Here is a 16777-nt window from a genome sequence, read left to right on the forward strand (position 1 = left end):
CAATGACCTCAGGACTCGGCTGTGGGGAATTTTAGTTGTTAAATGGGGAAAAGCACCAAGCTCTGGTGCTTCCAGGGGGATGGAAGAGGGATGAGGAATCCCTGGCAGGGATGAAGGAATGGATTGAGCTGCTGTGTCCCTGACTCAGCTCGGGCAGGGGGTGGCTCCTGGACTGAGCCTTTTCCATCAGCAAGCACCAGCACCAAGAAAGGATCTCTGAACATCAGGACAGAGCAAAATGTAGGGAAGGAAAGTGTAATTACCAAAGCTGGAATTAAGCCAGAGCAGAAATTAATAATGCTGAAATTAATAAAAGGTTTAATTACCATGAGCCCACAGGGTGTGAAATTCCACTCGTTTCAGTCGTGGCCCTGGTCCTTCGATTCCATACTGGTGCTTGCTATAAAAAACTTATTTTGCTTTATTTGGACTAATTTAGTGCAGTTTTTTTCCTAAATATAACTCAAAGCCTTGTTTTGGAAAATGAGAGCTGAAGGTTGAGCCCTCCTTGCCTTTGTGGCAAATATGTTTCAGGACAGCCTGGTTTATCCAGAATGTTTAAGTAACTCCTAAAGGTGTTCAGGATAGATTTAGGGGCTTCTTGACGTGTTCCAAATCCGCTTTTGGAGCGTTCCCTCCATCCTGAGGGGTTTGTTCCACAAGGAGTAGGGCACTGTGCAAAGTTACTCACTGAGTTAGGGGTGCCCACGCACACTGGGGGTGAGGAGGGTCGGCACACTGGGACTGAGGGTGGGAGAAGTTTGGGAAAACTTCCTGGATGCGTATTTAGTGCAGGAAAAGGAATGGATTTTGCTAAATGCCCTCTTGGAGCTTCCAGCAGAGCCTGGTGGCACGGGAGGAGCAGGAAGGGTTTGGGATCGCTCTGTAGCCCAGGGCTCCATCCCTGCTTCCCTCAGCTGCTGCAGGAGCCCTGCAGGTGTGGGGATCCAGGGAAAATGCCCATTTCCCATGGGAATCACACCCAGGTGCCTCCACCTTCGTCCCTGCCAGCTCTGGGCCAGGGAGCGGCCCTGGCTCTGTGCTTCCATGGATGGGTTTGGATGGATGGGTTTGGATTCTGTGCCTTCCCATTTTCCCATGAAAGCCGGGCTTGTGGCTGTCGCTGTCGAGGCAGGACGGGAATGGAGAAACTCACTCAGAAGGCTGCTGAGAGTAAAACTCTGATTTATTCAAAATACACTGCTCTTTTATACAGAGCTTTGCAAAGGCCAAATCCATTGGTTCTGAAGTGAAAACCAGCCACAGCACTGGTGCAAAGTGCTTGACGCACAGTGATAGAACTTAACTATAAACAATGTGAGAACAAGAGAGATAAAGAATTATTTACATTCTTTCCCAGCTCTTTCCCAGACTTTTTGCCTGGCTAGAAACTCTCAATTTCTTTCTTTGACTGAATCTGAGACCCACATGTGGCTGGGCTTGGCGTGTTCCCTTCCACCCCAGAGCAGGGACCAGCTGCAGGGTCCAGGTTTTCCCATTGCACTCCAAATCCCACCTTTCCATTCCAGCAAGGTGCCCCGGGCACCGCACCACGCTGGCTCCCGATATCCCTGGGGAAAGCTGCAATCCGGAGGATAATTCCCAAGAGCATTCCCCCAAAAGGCCGCTGAAATCCCGTTTTCCCTCCCTTTTCCCCCCAGTATGCTGCTTGGAGATGACAAGCAAAAGGAAGCTGATCGGCCGCCTGGTGCCGTGCCGCTGTTTCCGCGGGGAGGAGGAGATCGTCTCCGTGCTGGATTATTCCCACTGTGGCCTGCAGCAGGTGCCAAAGGAGGTCTTCAACTTCGAGAGGACCCTGGAGGAGCTTTACCTCGATGCCAACCAGATTGAGGAGCTTCCCAAGGTAATCCACGTCCTGCTGGGGCTCCAGGGCAAAGCCTGGGACGTGTGCCCGGCTCTGGGGCTGCTGGAGCTCCTGGGGGCAGGTGGAGATGGGGGCTCCAGGGATATTCCTTGGAATTGGGGCTGAGCTGGGAGGAGAAGGGACTCCTGCTCCTTCTTCACAGCACAGGAATGGGGCAGCTTGGAGCCTGAAACTGGGAAAACAATTCTCCAAAAGAAAGTGTTCTGGCCTCGGAAATTCCTGTGGTATCCAGTATCTGGATCAGGAGCCACCACTGCCTTTGGATCCTCTCCATCCCTGCTTTTCCTTCAGGATCGGCCCTTTATCCCTGTGGGATGTTCCTGGGAATTCCAGGGCTGTCCCCTGTGTCAGGATCAGCCCTTTATCCCTGTGGGACTTTCCTGGGAATTCCAGGGCTGTCCCCTGTGTCAGGACCAGCCTTTTATCCCTGTGGGACATTCCTGGGAATTCCAGGGCTGCTCTCCCTGTCAGGACCAGCCCTTTATCCCTGTGGGACATTCCTGGGGATGCCAGGGCTGCTCTCCCTGGCAGGATCAGCCCTTTATCCCTGTGGGATGTTCCTGGGAATTCCAGTGTTCTCCTTCCTGTCAGGACCAGCCCTTTATCCCTGTGGGATATTCCTGGGAAATGCCAACTGTCCAAGCAGGAGTTTCCTAACTGCCCTGAGATCATCCAAGCCATCCTTCCCATGTAAAACTCCCCTTCTGGAACCTTCCAATCCGTTCTCCTGCTGATCAGTGTTTGCTATAAGAAATGAAAAGTTACTGCAATCAAAATGTTCTGGAAACAAAGGAGGGAAAGGTGGAGAAGCCAATCAATGGCAGGTGCTGGCTCCATAATGAAGCATGAAGGGATGGGATCCAGGCCATAATGGCATTTTTCTCCACAGTAATGAAAGATGCTTACAAATATTTAATTAAACACTGCTTCATTCTCCATCATCTCACAGCAAATTTCCCATTTTTGCTGCACAGAGACTTTGACAAATTTCCATTTACAAAAGTACAAAATGGGCTTTTTCCAAGCCATGGGGTTGCTTTGCTGGGATGTGATGGTTCATTGCCTGAGACGTCTCACTCCATGGAGGAATTCTGCACAGATGGTGGGGCAGGGCCACCAAAACCCTTTTATTTTCATGGAAAAATGCTGTGGGGAGCTGCCTGAGCTCTCCTGGAGACACAGCACAGAACCAGCTGGGTTCTATCCCCAGAAATCCCAAATGGATCCTGGGGAAATCCTGCTCAGGAAGCCCTGAGGTACCATCTCCTTCTCCTTCCTTTCTCCTTCTCCTTCTCCTTCTCCTTCTCCTTCTCCTTCTCCTTCTCCTTCTCCTTCTCCTTCTCCTTCTCCTTCTCCTTCTCCTTCTCCTTCTCCTTCTCCTTCTCCTTCTCCTTCTCCTTCTCCTTCTCCTCCTTCTCCTCCTCCTCCTTCTCCTTCTCCTTCTCCTTCTCCTTCTCCTTCTCCTTCTCCTTCTCCTTCTCCTTCTCCTTCTCCTTCTCCTTCTCCTTCTCCTTCTCCTTCTCCTTCTCCTTCTCCTTCTCCTTCTCCTTCTCCTTCTCCTTCTCCTTCTCCTTCTCCTTCTCCTTCTCCTTCTCCTTCTCCTTCTCCTTCTCCTTCTCCTTCTCCTTCTCCTTCTCCTTCTCCTTCTCCTTCTCCTTCTCCTTCTTCTTCTTCTTCTTCTTCTTCTTCTTCTTCTTCTTCTTCTTCTTCTTCTTCTTCTTTTTTCTTCTTCTCCCTTTTTTCTTCTTCTCCCTTTTTTCTTCTTCTCCCTTTTTTCTTCTTCTCCCTTTTTTCTTCTTCTCCCTTTTTTCTTATTATCCCTTTTTTCTTCCTCTAATAGTAATAATAATAATAATAATTAATTCCCTTCTTTTCCTTCTGCTACTGAGGAATATTTGAAGTGTCTCATTTAGGGAGGGATTTTTGGGATATTTGGCTTGGGCCTCTTGGAATGATCAAAGTGTTTCAGAAAACAAATATATCCAAGCAAGATGCCAGAATCCTGTATGGGAAAAATGATGACCAAAGGGAAGGGGTCCAAAATGCTGGAACTGGGATGAAGGTGATAATTTTAATTTAGAATAAATCGAATTTAACATAATCTTGGCCATGTGGAAGAGAAGATTAATGGCAGTGTTAATAGCACTCATCGGTTTTTGTCTTAAGCCTTTATTAATTGTTACCAGGAATTCAACAGCTGAAATAATTCCTTTATCAAATTTTATGCTCGAGGTGTTTTTGCTGCAGAGCTCAAGGCGTTTTTTTTTCATCACTGAATTAATATTCCAGGAGAGAAAATGCCTTTATTCCCCCATGAAACTGGCACTGTATTACTTAACAAGAACTTTTGTGTTATACATTAAATTCTACCATTCTCTCCTCCCTCTGTAAATGTGTTTTCAAAGAATTTGTTCCAGAGGAAATTTTTGGTAATTTTCTGGGTTTTTGCCAAATATTCTGTGCCCCTGATATTACAGAATTCTTTCGAATCAAAACTTTTGATCATGTTTTATTATTTAATGAGGAAACAACTTAACTGAGTCCAGCTCTATTTTAATTTCATGTGATGCTTTAGAGTCCAGTAAATTATTTTATATTGATAACTTAAACTCATTCCTTCTGATTTTATTTTTACTTTACATTTCAGGTATCATAATGATGATTCTTTTCCTGCTGATTCTTAGTTCTTCATTTCTTGTTTTTCTCTGGTTTATTAAGGATTTACAAGATGTTTTTATACTTTTAACTCTCTTGGCTAAATCCAGCAAAGTCTTTTTATTCTCTTTGCCTTTGACTTCATTCTCCTGCTGCAAAAAAAAATCCTTTATTTGTATGAGTCAAGTGAATTGATGACTAATAAAGGGAAAATTGATCTGGATGAGAGTGGAGTCATTGGAATCAGCATCCAGAAAAACAGGAGTGGGCTGGAATTCTCCCCAGAGGTGCAGAATAAATCCCTGATTTCATAACTCAGAGCTCGGTAGCATCACTTGGATTTGGTCTGAGAGGAATTAGAGTTGTTCCTGGGCAGAGGGAATGATGACTCCAACAAAATCCTGATGGCCAGGGAGCTCTGGAAACTGGGAAAAACATCTGTTAAGCACCCAGTGGGTGAAAAAAAAAAGCAATTTTGGGACCTCATTCCCACATTCCATGTCTCATATTCCTTCTGGTGCAACAGCACTTCACGAAATCATTCCAGAGGGAAGATTTTTAATTTGGCTTCTCCTTCCAGCACTTCCAAAGCCTTGGGTGTGTCCAGGTGGGGTCAGAACTCCGAGTTAACAGCCCTACTCAGCTCCCAAAGGAATTCCTGGTGAAAACCGGGAATCCACTTCTATAAAATTGGAATTTGATGGGAAAATTAGAATTGAGTCCTGAATTTTGGGCAGGGATTTCAAGGAAGTATCCTTTGGATAACGCCAAAGCGTTTTTTGGATCTTGAGGATAATTACTTAGTCTTAATGCAGTCACAGTAACTCAAAATCTGCCGTGAAATTTAATTATGAAATCAAGTATTCTAATTCACCAGGAGGCACAAAAATTTGGGGATTTCTATGACAAATATGAAACACAGCAATAAATACGAATTATATGCAGTGATATCAGAATCACAAGATATTGATTGCAGTGAATTTACAGCTTTGAGTGTCTTTGAACATCCCGTGACCCGTTCATCTTATCCCTCTCAACCGTGGGAATGCCATCCCAAAAACCCCACAAAAACTCTGCTGCGGCCAGCGGGGGATTTGTGCTGTTTGTGTGTCAGTAATGATCCCAAATGGATTTTTTGTGGTTTTTTCCCCCCATGGAACCCCTGGAACAGCAACTGTTCAACTGCCAAGCCCTGCGGAAGCTGAGCATCCCCGACAACGACCTGTCCAGCCTCCCGACGTCCATCGCCAGCCTGGTCAACCTCCGCGAGCTCGACATCAGCAAGAATGGTGAGGGCTCCCCACCCCCAGGATCCCCCCCAAAAAAAAAACCAAACTGGGAGCTGAGATGAAGCTCCCAAAAAACTGGGAGCCAAGATGAAGCTTTTCCTCCTCGCGGTGCGGAAATTCGCGCTCCGTCTCAGGTTTCCCGCCCGGCGCTCTTGGGGAGGTTCTGTGCAAATCCAGCTCTGGTTTTTCCTTTAAAAATTCGAGTTTTCTTCAGCATCCTGTGCTCTGGGGGCTTCTGCCCAGCTGGGAACAGGAATGTGAGGCCAGTTTTCCGTGCACTTAGGAGCATTCCACTTCCAAAGGGGTTCAATCACTGAGCTCTGGTGTTGGGGATTTGAGCAATTCCCAGGATTTATTTGGACTGGTTTGCTGCTGTGCATTCCCAATTCTGCATTTTCATGTCGATGGGCCTAAAAGCCTTTGCTGTCTGAATTCGAGGGTCTTAGTTTTTAAAAAATGAGGCTTAGGAATTCCTGGAAGTGTTGGGAAATTTCCTGTGAGGGGGTCTGGAGACTGAGGATTCTCTGAGAGAAAAGTGGCTTGGGAAGGGATGAAGTCACAAATCTCAGCACAGATTATGTCACTGTTAATTCTGGAGCATTATATAAATCAAGCAGTAGCAGAAGAGTTATAATTTTGTGGTTTTATGTATTTATTTAGGGCTTGAGCATCACCTTTTGGATGGTAATTCCAAACTCTGTTTCCTTCCTGCTCGAGCTGAAGTATGAGCTGGAAATCCCACTTAAGCATTTATGGACAAACCAGGCTGAACAGTTTTTGTGTAGATAATATTTGTCTGTGTCTAATAAATATTTCTGTGTATCTAATACTCTTTCCATGTTTTTTTAGGCATCCAAGATTTCCCAGAAAACATTAAGTGCTGTAAGTGTTTAACAATAATCGAAGCCAGCGTCAACCCCGTGTCCAAGTGAGTACCAGGAGCTCATTTTGCTCATTCCAAGGGCACAAAATGAGCTCAGAGCTTTTTACCCAGTCTTTTTGCAGGGTTAATTTGAATGTCTTTCTAATTGTTTAAATTCAAACTATTTAAATTGTTTCTAATTTCAACCCAGAGTGGGTTTGTCTGAGATCTGTTAGTGCCAGTCAGGCTGGGCAGTCTCTGATCACAGGGGCGAGGCTTCACCTGGACACTTGGCCAGCCCTTATTCCTTATTCCTTCAAAAATCTTGCAAAAATAGCAACAACAAGAGTTGTAAATCCAGGATTTACAAAGTGGAGTGAAGGGGAGAAAGGGTGAAATGTTGATGTTTCAGTTTAAGAAAAATAGAGAGAAAGGAAGAGTGAGAGGGATGAAGAATGAGAGAAGAGAAGAGAAAAGAGAAGAGAAGGGGAGAGGAGAGGAGAGGAGAGGAGAGGAGAGGAGAGGAGAGGAGAGGAGAGGAGAGGAGAGGAGAGGAGAGGAGAGGAGAGGAGAGGAGAGGAGAGGAGAGGAGAGGAGAGGAGAGGAGAGGAGAGGAGAGGAGAGGAGAGGAGAGGAGAGGAGAGGAGAGGAGAGGAGAGGAGAGGAGAGGAGAGGAGAGGAGAGGAGAGGAGAGGAGAGGAGAGGAGAGGAGAGGAGAGGAGAGGAGAGGAGAGGAGAGGAGAGGAGAGGAGAGGAGAGGAGAGGAGAGGAGAGGAGAGGAGAGGAGAGGAGAGGAGAGGAGAGGAGAGGAGAGGAGAGGAGAGGAGAGGAGAGGAGAGGAGAGGAGAGGAGAGGAGAGGAGAGGAGAGGAGAGGAGAGGAGAGGAGAGGAGAGGAGAGGAGAGGAGAGGAGAGGAGAGGAGAGGAGAGGAGAGGAGAGGAGAGGAGAGGAGAGGAGAGGAGAGGAGAGGAGAGGAGAGGAGAGGAGAGGAGAGGAGAGGAGAGGAGAGGAGAGGAGAGGAGAGGAGAGGAGAGGAGAGGAGAGGAGAGGAGAGGAGAGGAGAGGAGAGGAGAGGAGAGGAGAGGAGAGGAGAGGAGAGGAGAGGAGAGGAGAGGAGAGGAGAGAGACAAGTTTGGTTTAAATCCTTCAAGCAGAAAGGGGGAAAAGGCTGCTGTCCCCTGAATGTGCCAGGCCTTTGCATTTAATATTTGTAGCAATGCAGAGAAGATGGGAATGGGCAAAAATGTCTGTTAAAAGTGAGTTCTTCAGAATTTGGGTAGAAGAAGTAGGTGAGAGAGAAAGTCACCTTTCTGCTTCTAAATATACATTGTTATTATCTCCATGGCAACTTGGGGTGAGCATTAAGGTTTGCTCTGTTTTTTTAGGCTGCCAGATGGCTTCACACAACTTCTAAATTTGACCCAGCTCTATCTAAACGATGCCTTTTTGGAGTTTCTTCCAGCTAACTTTGGAAGGTAAGGATGAGTCACCACAACACATTCCTGTGCTTGAACCCAGCTCAGGCTCCAGGGGACCGGCTCAAAGCTGGCTCCCCTTGGAAAAGTGAGCACAAACCCCAGAGATTTTGGCTTTTCAGCGCTGTTCTCATGGGTGGGTGTTGTGTGAGCAGGAATGGGTGGTGAGCTGATGGAGTCTGGGGAGAGGTGAGGGCCAGCAGGGCTTGCAGAGGCTCATCCCTCTGCAGTGGCTCAGCTGTGTCACCTCAGGTCCCCTCCTGGTGACAAAGGGACAGGAGGGTTGTTGGAGCCCAGCACACCCCTCTGGCTGCCCTGGCTGCCTCCAGACCCTGGCAGGGGCTCAGAGACCTTGGCATGAAGTCAAACACACCTGTGGCTTCCATTTTAGCCCGTGGAAAAAGCTGTTAATTTTGTATGAGTTAATTGTATGAGTCACAAGGGTTTTAGCAGTGTGATATTTGAACTAACACAGGGTGGAAAAGTAGAATTTTGGGATTTTTAGAATATAATTCAAGGGGGTACAAGGTGGAGGGATTTTGGTGTGTCCTGGCCTTCTTTCCCTTCTTCTTGCTCTCCATGCCTTGGTGTGGTGGTGACATTTTTCTATTGGTTTGGGATGGGGACACACTGTCCAACATAAATGACAGATATTGGCACGTTATTGTAAACATAGCACACCTAGTTTTTGGTATAAAATGCAAACACCGCCCCGAGGGCAGACAGAATGCCATGGGCTCCTTGCTAGGCAGAGCTCAGCAGGTCAGTAAAGAATGTTTAGATGAGAAGAAATAAACAACCTTGAGAATGCAATTGGAAGCATTCCAGGCTCCTTCTTTGGCTGCGTCGGGCCAGGGAAGCAAAAAGTCTTTATGATCTTTTGGGGTCACCCTGGCCCTTCTGAACCCCAAGAAATCACAGAGGGTGAGGAGCTGTGGCTCAGAAGGGCAGGAAGAAGTGGCTGAGGGAAGTGGTGGAACATGGAAAGGTGAAATGTGGAAGCAGAACGAGGGAGAGGAGTCCAGAGACCGCAGGGCAAAAATAAACCCAGCCAGAGCAGAGCCAAAAACGCCAGGTAAGGACAGAGCAGAGGTGGTGGGGACCAGGGTGTGGTGGGTTTGGCTGGCCAATTAGAGATTTCACCAATTACAGATTTCACTAATTAGAGATTTCACCAATTAGAGATTTCACCAATTAGAGATTTCACTAATTAGAGGTTTCACTGTGTTTTTAGGTCTCCCAGCCCCTGCACCAACTGGTGTGGTGGGTTCAGTGCTGGCCACTGACCAGTGCGCTCACTTCCTGGGAGACAGGAGTAGGAGAAAGGCTCAAAACCCTACAAGGATATAAAGAAAATTTCATTAACTGAAAGGAAGTAACTAAAATTTAGTAACTAAAAGGAAGAAAAGTAGTAGGAATCAAAGCAAACCCTTCAGAACACTTCTCCTCCCCCCACAAGCTTTTCTTTTCCCAGTGGACACAGAGTTAACCCAATTCTCACAGGAGCTGGGGATCCCCACCCTGCAGAGCCCTGGCAAAAATGGGGAGTTTATCCCACTGGGAACTGCTGGAATTTCTGCCCTGGGATTGTCCCCCTGGGCGAGGAGCTCAGGAGACAAAAGATCAGCAGAGCAAAGCTTTGGTGTTGTCACAGAATTCACCCAAGCCCAGCCTTAGGCTGGTCCTGCAGCCACTTGGGTGAAAGTTTTATTTTTTATTTTATTGATTATTACTTATTTTATTTATTTATTTATTTATTTATTATGGGAACATCAGCTCAGCTCTGCAAACCAAATGACAAAATGTGACAAAATCCTGCTGGGATTGATGCTGGGCTGCTCAAGCCGGGGGAGATAAAAATGCTGAGGATTATTACTATTATTAGTAGTATTATTAGTATTATTAGTATTGTTATTATTTTGTTATTAACTATATATTATTGTAATTTTTATTACTTTAATGATAATTATTATAATCACACCCCCTGGCATCAGATCTAAATCCAAATATCCAGGGGAAGGATGGATGGAAGCCTCAGTGTGGTGTTTGTACCCATCCTGCTCTGGCAGAGCCCTGCTGGGGTTGGGCTGATAATTTTGGCATTAAGGACAGGTTTAGGAGCCCAAATCTTTTGGCAGAAAACATTTTATTCCACAAGTGCTGATTTTATATGAACTAAGTGACTCTAATTCCTTTATTATTGTTGCTGTTTCCCTCCTGCCTGATCTATTTGACCTTACACTTACAAACCTTGCTCTTGTTTTCTTGTTGGCTTTTTTTGTTCCTTCCAAACTTCCCAACTTTTCCTGTGTTTGCCTTGCTGGAGTCGTGAATAAAATAAATTTTAAATTGCTGGGAAAACCTGATCGATGCCAGAGCTTTTCAGGAGAATTCAGATCAGGGCAGACATTACATTACATCACAGAAATTATTTGGTTCTGATTTTTGTCCCACAAGAACTGGATGTTATTTTGCATAAAACACATTTCTTAAAATTAAAAGAATAATTTCCAATTGTTCTGATAGATTCTTTGAGTGCATTAATTATTTTTTCTCCTATTTCCAGGCTTGTCAAATTGCGAATTTTGGAGTTAAGAGAAAACCACTTGAAAACTCTACCAAAGTAAGTGCTGGGGCATTTACATTTATTCACCTGGAATTTCCAAAAATGCCAAATATTTGGATTGGTAGCAATGTAGTGGTGGTGCTTCTGTGAGTTTTTGGGGGTTTGTTTTTGCATTTCTAAAAGAAATTCTACTGAAGGTAGAACAGAATCAAATGAATTAAACAAGATTCTTTCTATTATCAATACCATTGGCTGTTTTGCAGAGGTTAAATTTGAAAATTTGAAGTTTCTAACCCCGTGGAGTGACAATATTTTGTGCCTTCTGCAGCCAAGGCTTTGCTCCAGAGAGAGAAATTAAGGGAATAATCCAGAAATTCCAGAAAAACATTCTGAGATTACAGATCTCCCAATCCTTTACCTCCCTTCTGGCAGGAATTTGCTGGATAAAAGTGATTTTTACTTCCAGGAGCCTGATAGCAGAGCGGTGCAAAGCTTCCCTGTGACTTACAAACAATCCCTGCCATAAAATTCCCACTCCTCAGCACTTCCCAAACCCCACTTCAGGAAGCTGCTTGGCAAAAATCCCAGGTTTTTGGAAGTGTGTTGAAGTCAGTGGCAGAGACAATTTAAATCAGCTGAGAACCTGTCCGGGATTTGGGGTATAAATTTAGGGAAAATTTCACTTTCTCCTGCTATTTTTTGAGCTGCTGCTCCGCTTTCTCCCAAGTTCCCGATGAGGATGGGAAGTGTTTGCCAACTTTGGGTCACAAATATTTGCAGTTTCCCAGGTGCCCTGTTTTCCTAAAATAGCAGCTCTGGCTGAGTTGGGGAACTCAAACCCCCCCAGATTCACTGCCTTATTAAAATATTGGCAATATTCTAATCAGCAGCTGCTGCTATGAGGTTCCCCTTGAGGCTTTTCCAAGATGGATCCGTTTGCTGCTTGGGGAAGAGGCTGGGAAATGCATCCCATTGTTTTGCTTTAGGGAAAAATGGCTTTTCCCATTGTTTTGCTTTGGAAATAAACTATTATCCCATTGTTTTGCTTTAGGAAAAAGGGCTTTTCCTATTGTTAAAGGGGGTAAAGTTGTTCGAAAATCTATTATTAATTTTTATTTTTTAATTATTTTATTTATTATTTTATTATTTTATTGTATTTTATTTTATCAATTTATCTTATTGTATTATTTTATACATTTATTTTAATTTTAAATAGATTTATTTTATTTTATTTTATTTTATTTTATTTTATTTTATTTTATTTTATTTTATTTTATTTTATTTTTTATTTATTAATTATTAATTATTCTTCCTAGAATCCCAGAATTCCAGGCTGGTTTGGGTTGGGAGGGAGCTTAAATCCCATCCAGTTCCATGGACAGGGACACCTTCCTTGGGCCAGATGAGCTTTAAGGTCTTTTCCACAGAATTCTGAGGTTCTTTTCTGAAGGAAAAGAGAAAAGATTCTTTTCCATCTCCTTAGGAATGCTGAATTCCAGAGAAAAACCTGCTGGCCCTGAGTGGTGGGAGGGGAGAACATGGATAACCCTGGAGAATCCCCCATCCTCACCCTCCTGTTCTTGATTTCCGTGCCTCTGTAGCCTTTTAAAAACCACATTCCACGTCTAAAAATAATTTTAAAATAAAATTATTTTATTCTGCGCCTCGTGGAAATTCCACCCTCATGGCCCAAAGTCTCCACTCCCTCCTGAGTGGAAGGAGAGCTCCAGATGGGATCCCATCAATGGGATTCCCCATTTTTGTGGGAAATCTCTGTGCTGTCAGCACATTCATTCTCCCATTCTCATTCGGGCAGGGAATATTTAACTGAGCATTGCTCAAGATTTCTCCTGTCCTGATCCATCTCTGTAAAATGACCCCACACAGAAACTGTAACGAAGCTTCCCACAAGCAAAACATAAATTATCTGAAAGAGATAAAAATAGCAGCAGCTAATGGGAAAATCTCATTTTCCATTGGCAGCATCGGCCGAGCTTCATTTTTTGATGGAGTCCCAACTCCCTGAAATTAATCTGCCCCCGCATCAATTTTAGTCTCTAATTGTTTATTTGACTGTAGAAATGGCACAAATAATTAAAAGTTGCATTTGGAGCTGAATTTACAGTGGAAAACCCAAAGCCGCTGAAGTTGTGTTCAAAAGAATTTGGGATGAAAGACAAAGGTTTTTACCAATTTGAGTGTATTTAATCTCTGAAGAGTTCCAGGATTTAATCATTGAAAAGATATAACAGAGATATCGAAAATATTAAAATATAGATAATATAGGTAATATATAATGTGTGTAATAATTAAAATATTAATTATAATAATATATGGTGATACATTTCAGTGGAGTTTGTTTCCCTGGTTTTGTGGCATTTGTTTCCCTGTTTCTGTGGAGTTTATTTTCCTGTTCCTATGTAGTTTATTTCCCATTTCTGTGCCGTTGATTTTCCTATTTCTGTGAATTTTATTTTCCTCTTCCTGTGGAGTTTATTTCCTATTTATGTGCAGTTGATTTTCAGGTTCCTGTGCAGTTTATTACCTGGATTTGTGGGGTTTCTTTCCTGTTTCTGTGGAATTTATTTCCTTGTTCCTGTGGGGTTTATTTCCTGTTTTTATGGAGTTTATTTCCTGTTTCTGAGGAGTTTATTTCCCTATTTCCATGGAACTTATTCCCTGCTTTTCTGGGGTTTATTTCCTATTCCTGTGCAGTTTAATTCCTGGGTTTTTTTGAGTATATTTCCCTGCTTTAACAAAGGAAAAGTGACATTTTCTGGCAATAAAAGAGCAGCAGTGCTCTCAGCACAGCCAGGTTGAAATGCTGAACCAGGGCTCTGATTTTCAGGCACAGCCCTTTCACAATAATCACATTTACCTCTGGTACAAATTGCAGAGATAGAATGGTTGATATTTTAGATCACAGCAATTAAGGCTATGCTAATTTTTTGATTAGGATCTGATTACCTCGGAAGGCCTCTGAACTGCCTGTTGCAGTTCATGTTAAATGATTTAATTATTTTTATCCTCTTTTTTCACTGCAACCCCCCCACCCCCCCAAACCCAGCATGGTGTTTGGTTCACTTTGGTCTGTCTGGGCTTAAGGAGAAATTCTGTACTTGGGATAAAGCCCTGCTCCAGTTTTGTTCATGGAAACAAAGGCAAAAATTGATTTATTAACTTTGAACTTGATTAAATCTGAACCTCAGAGCAGGGGACCTGGCTCAAGAGTCCAAACACTTTCTTTATGTGTTTTATAAAAAAACTATAGCAAATGCACAAATCTCTCTCAAAAAGCCACAATTTCTGTTATATTTCATTTCAATCACTCATTGATATAACATGGGGCATTTTCCCTGAGCAAATACACAAAAATCTGCCAAGATTTTGTTTTATTTTTGTATGAAAATAACTGTTGCTAGCTTTTGAGTTCAATGACTTCGGTCAATGTCTCAAGGATGGAATAGATTGTTGAAATTTGCATCAGCATTGAACTGGTGCAATTCTTTTTTGCCATCACAGTGTCAATGCAGCTTTATTTTCATCCCACCAGAACCTGGCATAGGTTTTGCCAGTTAAAATCTCATTTGGAGTCTTTGCTCCTCTGTTCCAGGTCAATGCACAAACTGACACAGCTGGAGAGGCTCGATCTGGGCAATAATGAGTTCTCTGAGCTGGTAAGAAATGCTCCAGTTTTTAAGGGGAAACCTGGGGGTTTGGGGGCTCTGTCCATGGGGAATTAAATTTTACAGGAGAGGCTTTGTGGGATCCTGGCCTTGGGCAAGGGACACATTTCCCTCCAGCCCAAACCAGTCTGGCATTCTGCAATTCCAGCAGAGGTCATTTCTGATCCTCATAAGCAGTTTGTGCCCCTAACTCATCCCCAAAATCTGAATTAATTTCCCTGAAATTGAAATCTTTTGGGAATTTTCCCTGCTGTCAGCACAGGAAGTGAGAGATGGGAGCCATGGAAAAACAGGAGCAGGGATTGCAGTCCTGCAAGGGAATAGCTCCTGCAGCTTTAGTTAAAACTGAGATAATTCCACTTCAAACAAACCCTGAAATGTCTCCTGGTGCTACGAAGCTGTAGCAAAGTCTCTACATCTGTTTTATGGAGCAAAGCCCGCCCTGTTCCAGGCTGCTCATTTATTCCAGGCAGGAGGAAAGAGAGGATTTAACTCCGATTTTTAATTAAAGTCTTCAGCGTGGATAAACAGAGCGAAATTTTCAGAAGAGCTGCTTGGAATTTTAATTGTAGGAATTAAATCCTGCCCGAGTTCAGAGCCTCTCTTCTGGGGGTGGCTTGGGTTTGTGGTGCTTGAAAGGAATTGGACAATATTCCATGTATTTCCATGTATTCCCTGGCAGCCCAGTGATCCCACGAGTGATCGATCAGGAGAGGGGCGATCCCATCCTCCTGTTAGGGCCAGAATTCCCAAGTTTACTCATTTTTTGGCCAAAATGTAGGAGCTGGAATCAAGTGCCAGGAGCCAAATGGGCCAAGAGGCCAAGGAACAGTGGGAATGTGCAGGAATGTCAGGAAAAGTGGTGCTAGCTTAACTCACACCTGGGAAAAAAGGGATTAAGAGGTTCTGTTTTCATGGATTGTGAAACTCAGACTTGGGTTTCCATAGGAATTTCCTTTTTACTGGAGAAAGGTGAGTTGGTGGTGTGGGAGAGCCTCATTTCTCAGGTGTCCTGGGACTCCAAAGATGTCCTCATTCCTTTGCTGTCCTTCCCCTGGGGCTGGGAGCTCTGAGCCCTTCCTGCTGGAGCCACGGGGCTGCCACGGCCAAAGCAAGCTGGTTCTGCCAGCTGGGATCAGGAATCCCAGATCCAGGGAGGCTGTGCACTCCTGGAATGCCACTTTGGCTCCCTGAAGAGCAGCTGTCCCCAAGCTGTCACCAAGGAATGGAAAAGGCAGCTGCTGTCACTCCGGGAGCAGCAAATCCCAACATTTGGCACCTCCCTGGTTTATTTTGGGGAGTCAAACCTGGGGGAGGAGGAGGAGGAGGAGCAGCTGTGCCCTGGAGCAGGGTAAGGCTGCTCCCAGCAAGGAGCAGGCAGCAGCTTTGCCAGGTTTGGCTTCTCTCCAGCCAGCTCCAGAGGTCCAGGAGGCTGCAGGCAGCAGCAAGGCTTCGGGAGAAATTCAGGAAGGGAATAGGGAGGGAAGGAAAAAGAGAGAGGATAAAATAGAATTCAACTTTCTCCTTAATTCCTGTGAGTCTTCCATTCAGACTCCATCCCAGAAAGCTTTTCTGCATGGAGAGGGTGGAACAGGCTCCTGGAAAGGCGGATTGAGGGGCATTTGGACAATTTCCTGAATAATATCCTTTAAGGTTTGGTCAGAATGAATTGGTCAGGGAGCTGGACTGGGTGGTCAATGTAAAACCCTTCCAGCTGGTTCCCTCCTGTTCCTATTCCTGTTCCTATCCCTGTTCTATTCCTGTTGCTATTCTCTTCTATTTTATTCCTATTCCTTTTCTGTCCTATTACTAATCCTATTCCCATTGTATTCCAATTGTAGCAGCCTATGTGGGAAATGGGAATATTCCCCAAACAGGCCCAAACCAAAGCATTTCTAACAGAGACAAACAAGGTTTTAATGGCACTTTTAACTTTGAATGGCACTTTGATACCAACCCATCCACGAGATCCCATCTGGATCATGGTGTGCCATAATGTGGAATATTCCATGGTGCTCCACAAGAATGGGAAATTCCATCATCCTGGGAAATTACAGTCCAAGGAATTCCCCATCAAAGTGTGCTCTGTACAGCCCAGGAACGGGCTTTGAAGAAAGGTGTCTGTTAATGAGAGGGATTGAAAAGCAAATTAAAGTTGAGAGGGGAAATTATGATTATCCACAATGACCTCAGCCCGTGAACACTCCAGAGGGATAAAGAAACATTAATCAGCACAGGAACAAATAGTATCAAATGGCCATTAATCAATTCAGCCTGGAAATGAAAAGTGGTTTTAATCATCGAAGGACAGCAGAATTTCAATGGAATTAACAGAGGCAAAATAAATCATCTTTAAAAT

At 44.3% G+C, this 16777-nt stretch overlaps 1 protein-coding gene across 5 annotated transcripts in view; it reads left to right on the forward strand.

The window, feature by feature from the left end:
- Positions 1 to 16777, forward strand: part of LRRC7 (leucine rich repeat containing 7) — a 96171-nt gene that overhangs the window by 38099 nt on the left and 41295 nt on the right. For all 5 annotated transcript variants that reach the window (XM_030279495.4, XM_032749806.3, XM_032749804.3 and 2 more), the window contains exons 2-7: positions 1662 to 1864; positions 5712 to 5829; positions 6679 to 6757; positions 8077 to 8166; positions 10733 to 10789; positions 14346 to 14409. In XM_030279495.4, the coding sequence (XP_030135355.3) occupies positions 1662 to 1864; positions 5712 to 5829; positions 6679 to 6757; positions 8077 to 8166; positions 10733 to 10789; positions 14346 to 14409 (611 nt within the window). The remainder of the gene's footprint in view (positions 1 to 1661; positions 1865 to 5711; positions 5830 to 6678; positions 6758 to 8076; positions 8167 to 10732; positions 10790 to 14345; positions 14410 to 16777) is intronic.

Source organism: Taeniopygia guttata, chromosome 8 (genome assembly GCF_048771995.1).
Source record: "Taeniopygia guttata chromosome 8, bTaeGut7.mat, whole genome shotgun sequence".
In the NCBI taxonomy this organism is placed as follows: domain Eukaryota; kingdom Metazoa; phylum Chordata; class Aves; order Passeriformes; family Estrildidae; genus Taeniopygia; species Taeniopygia guttata.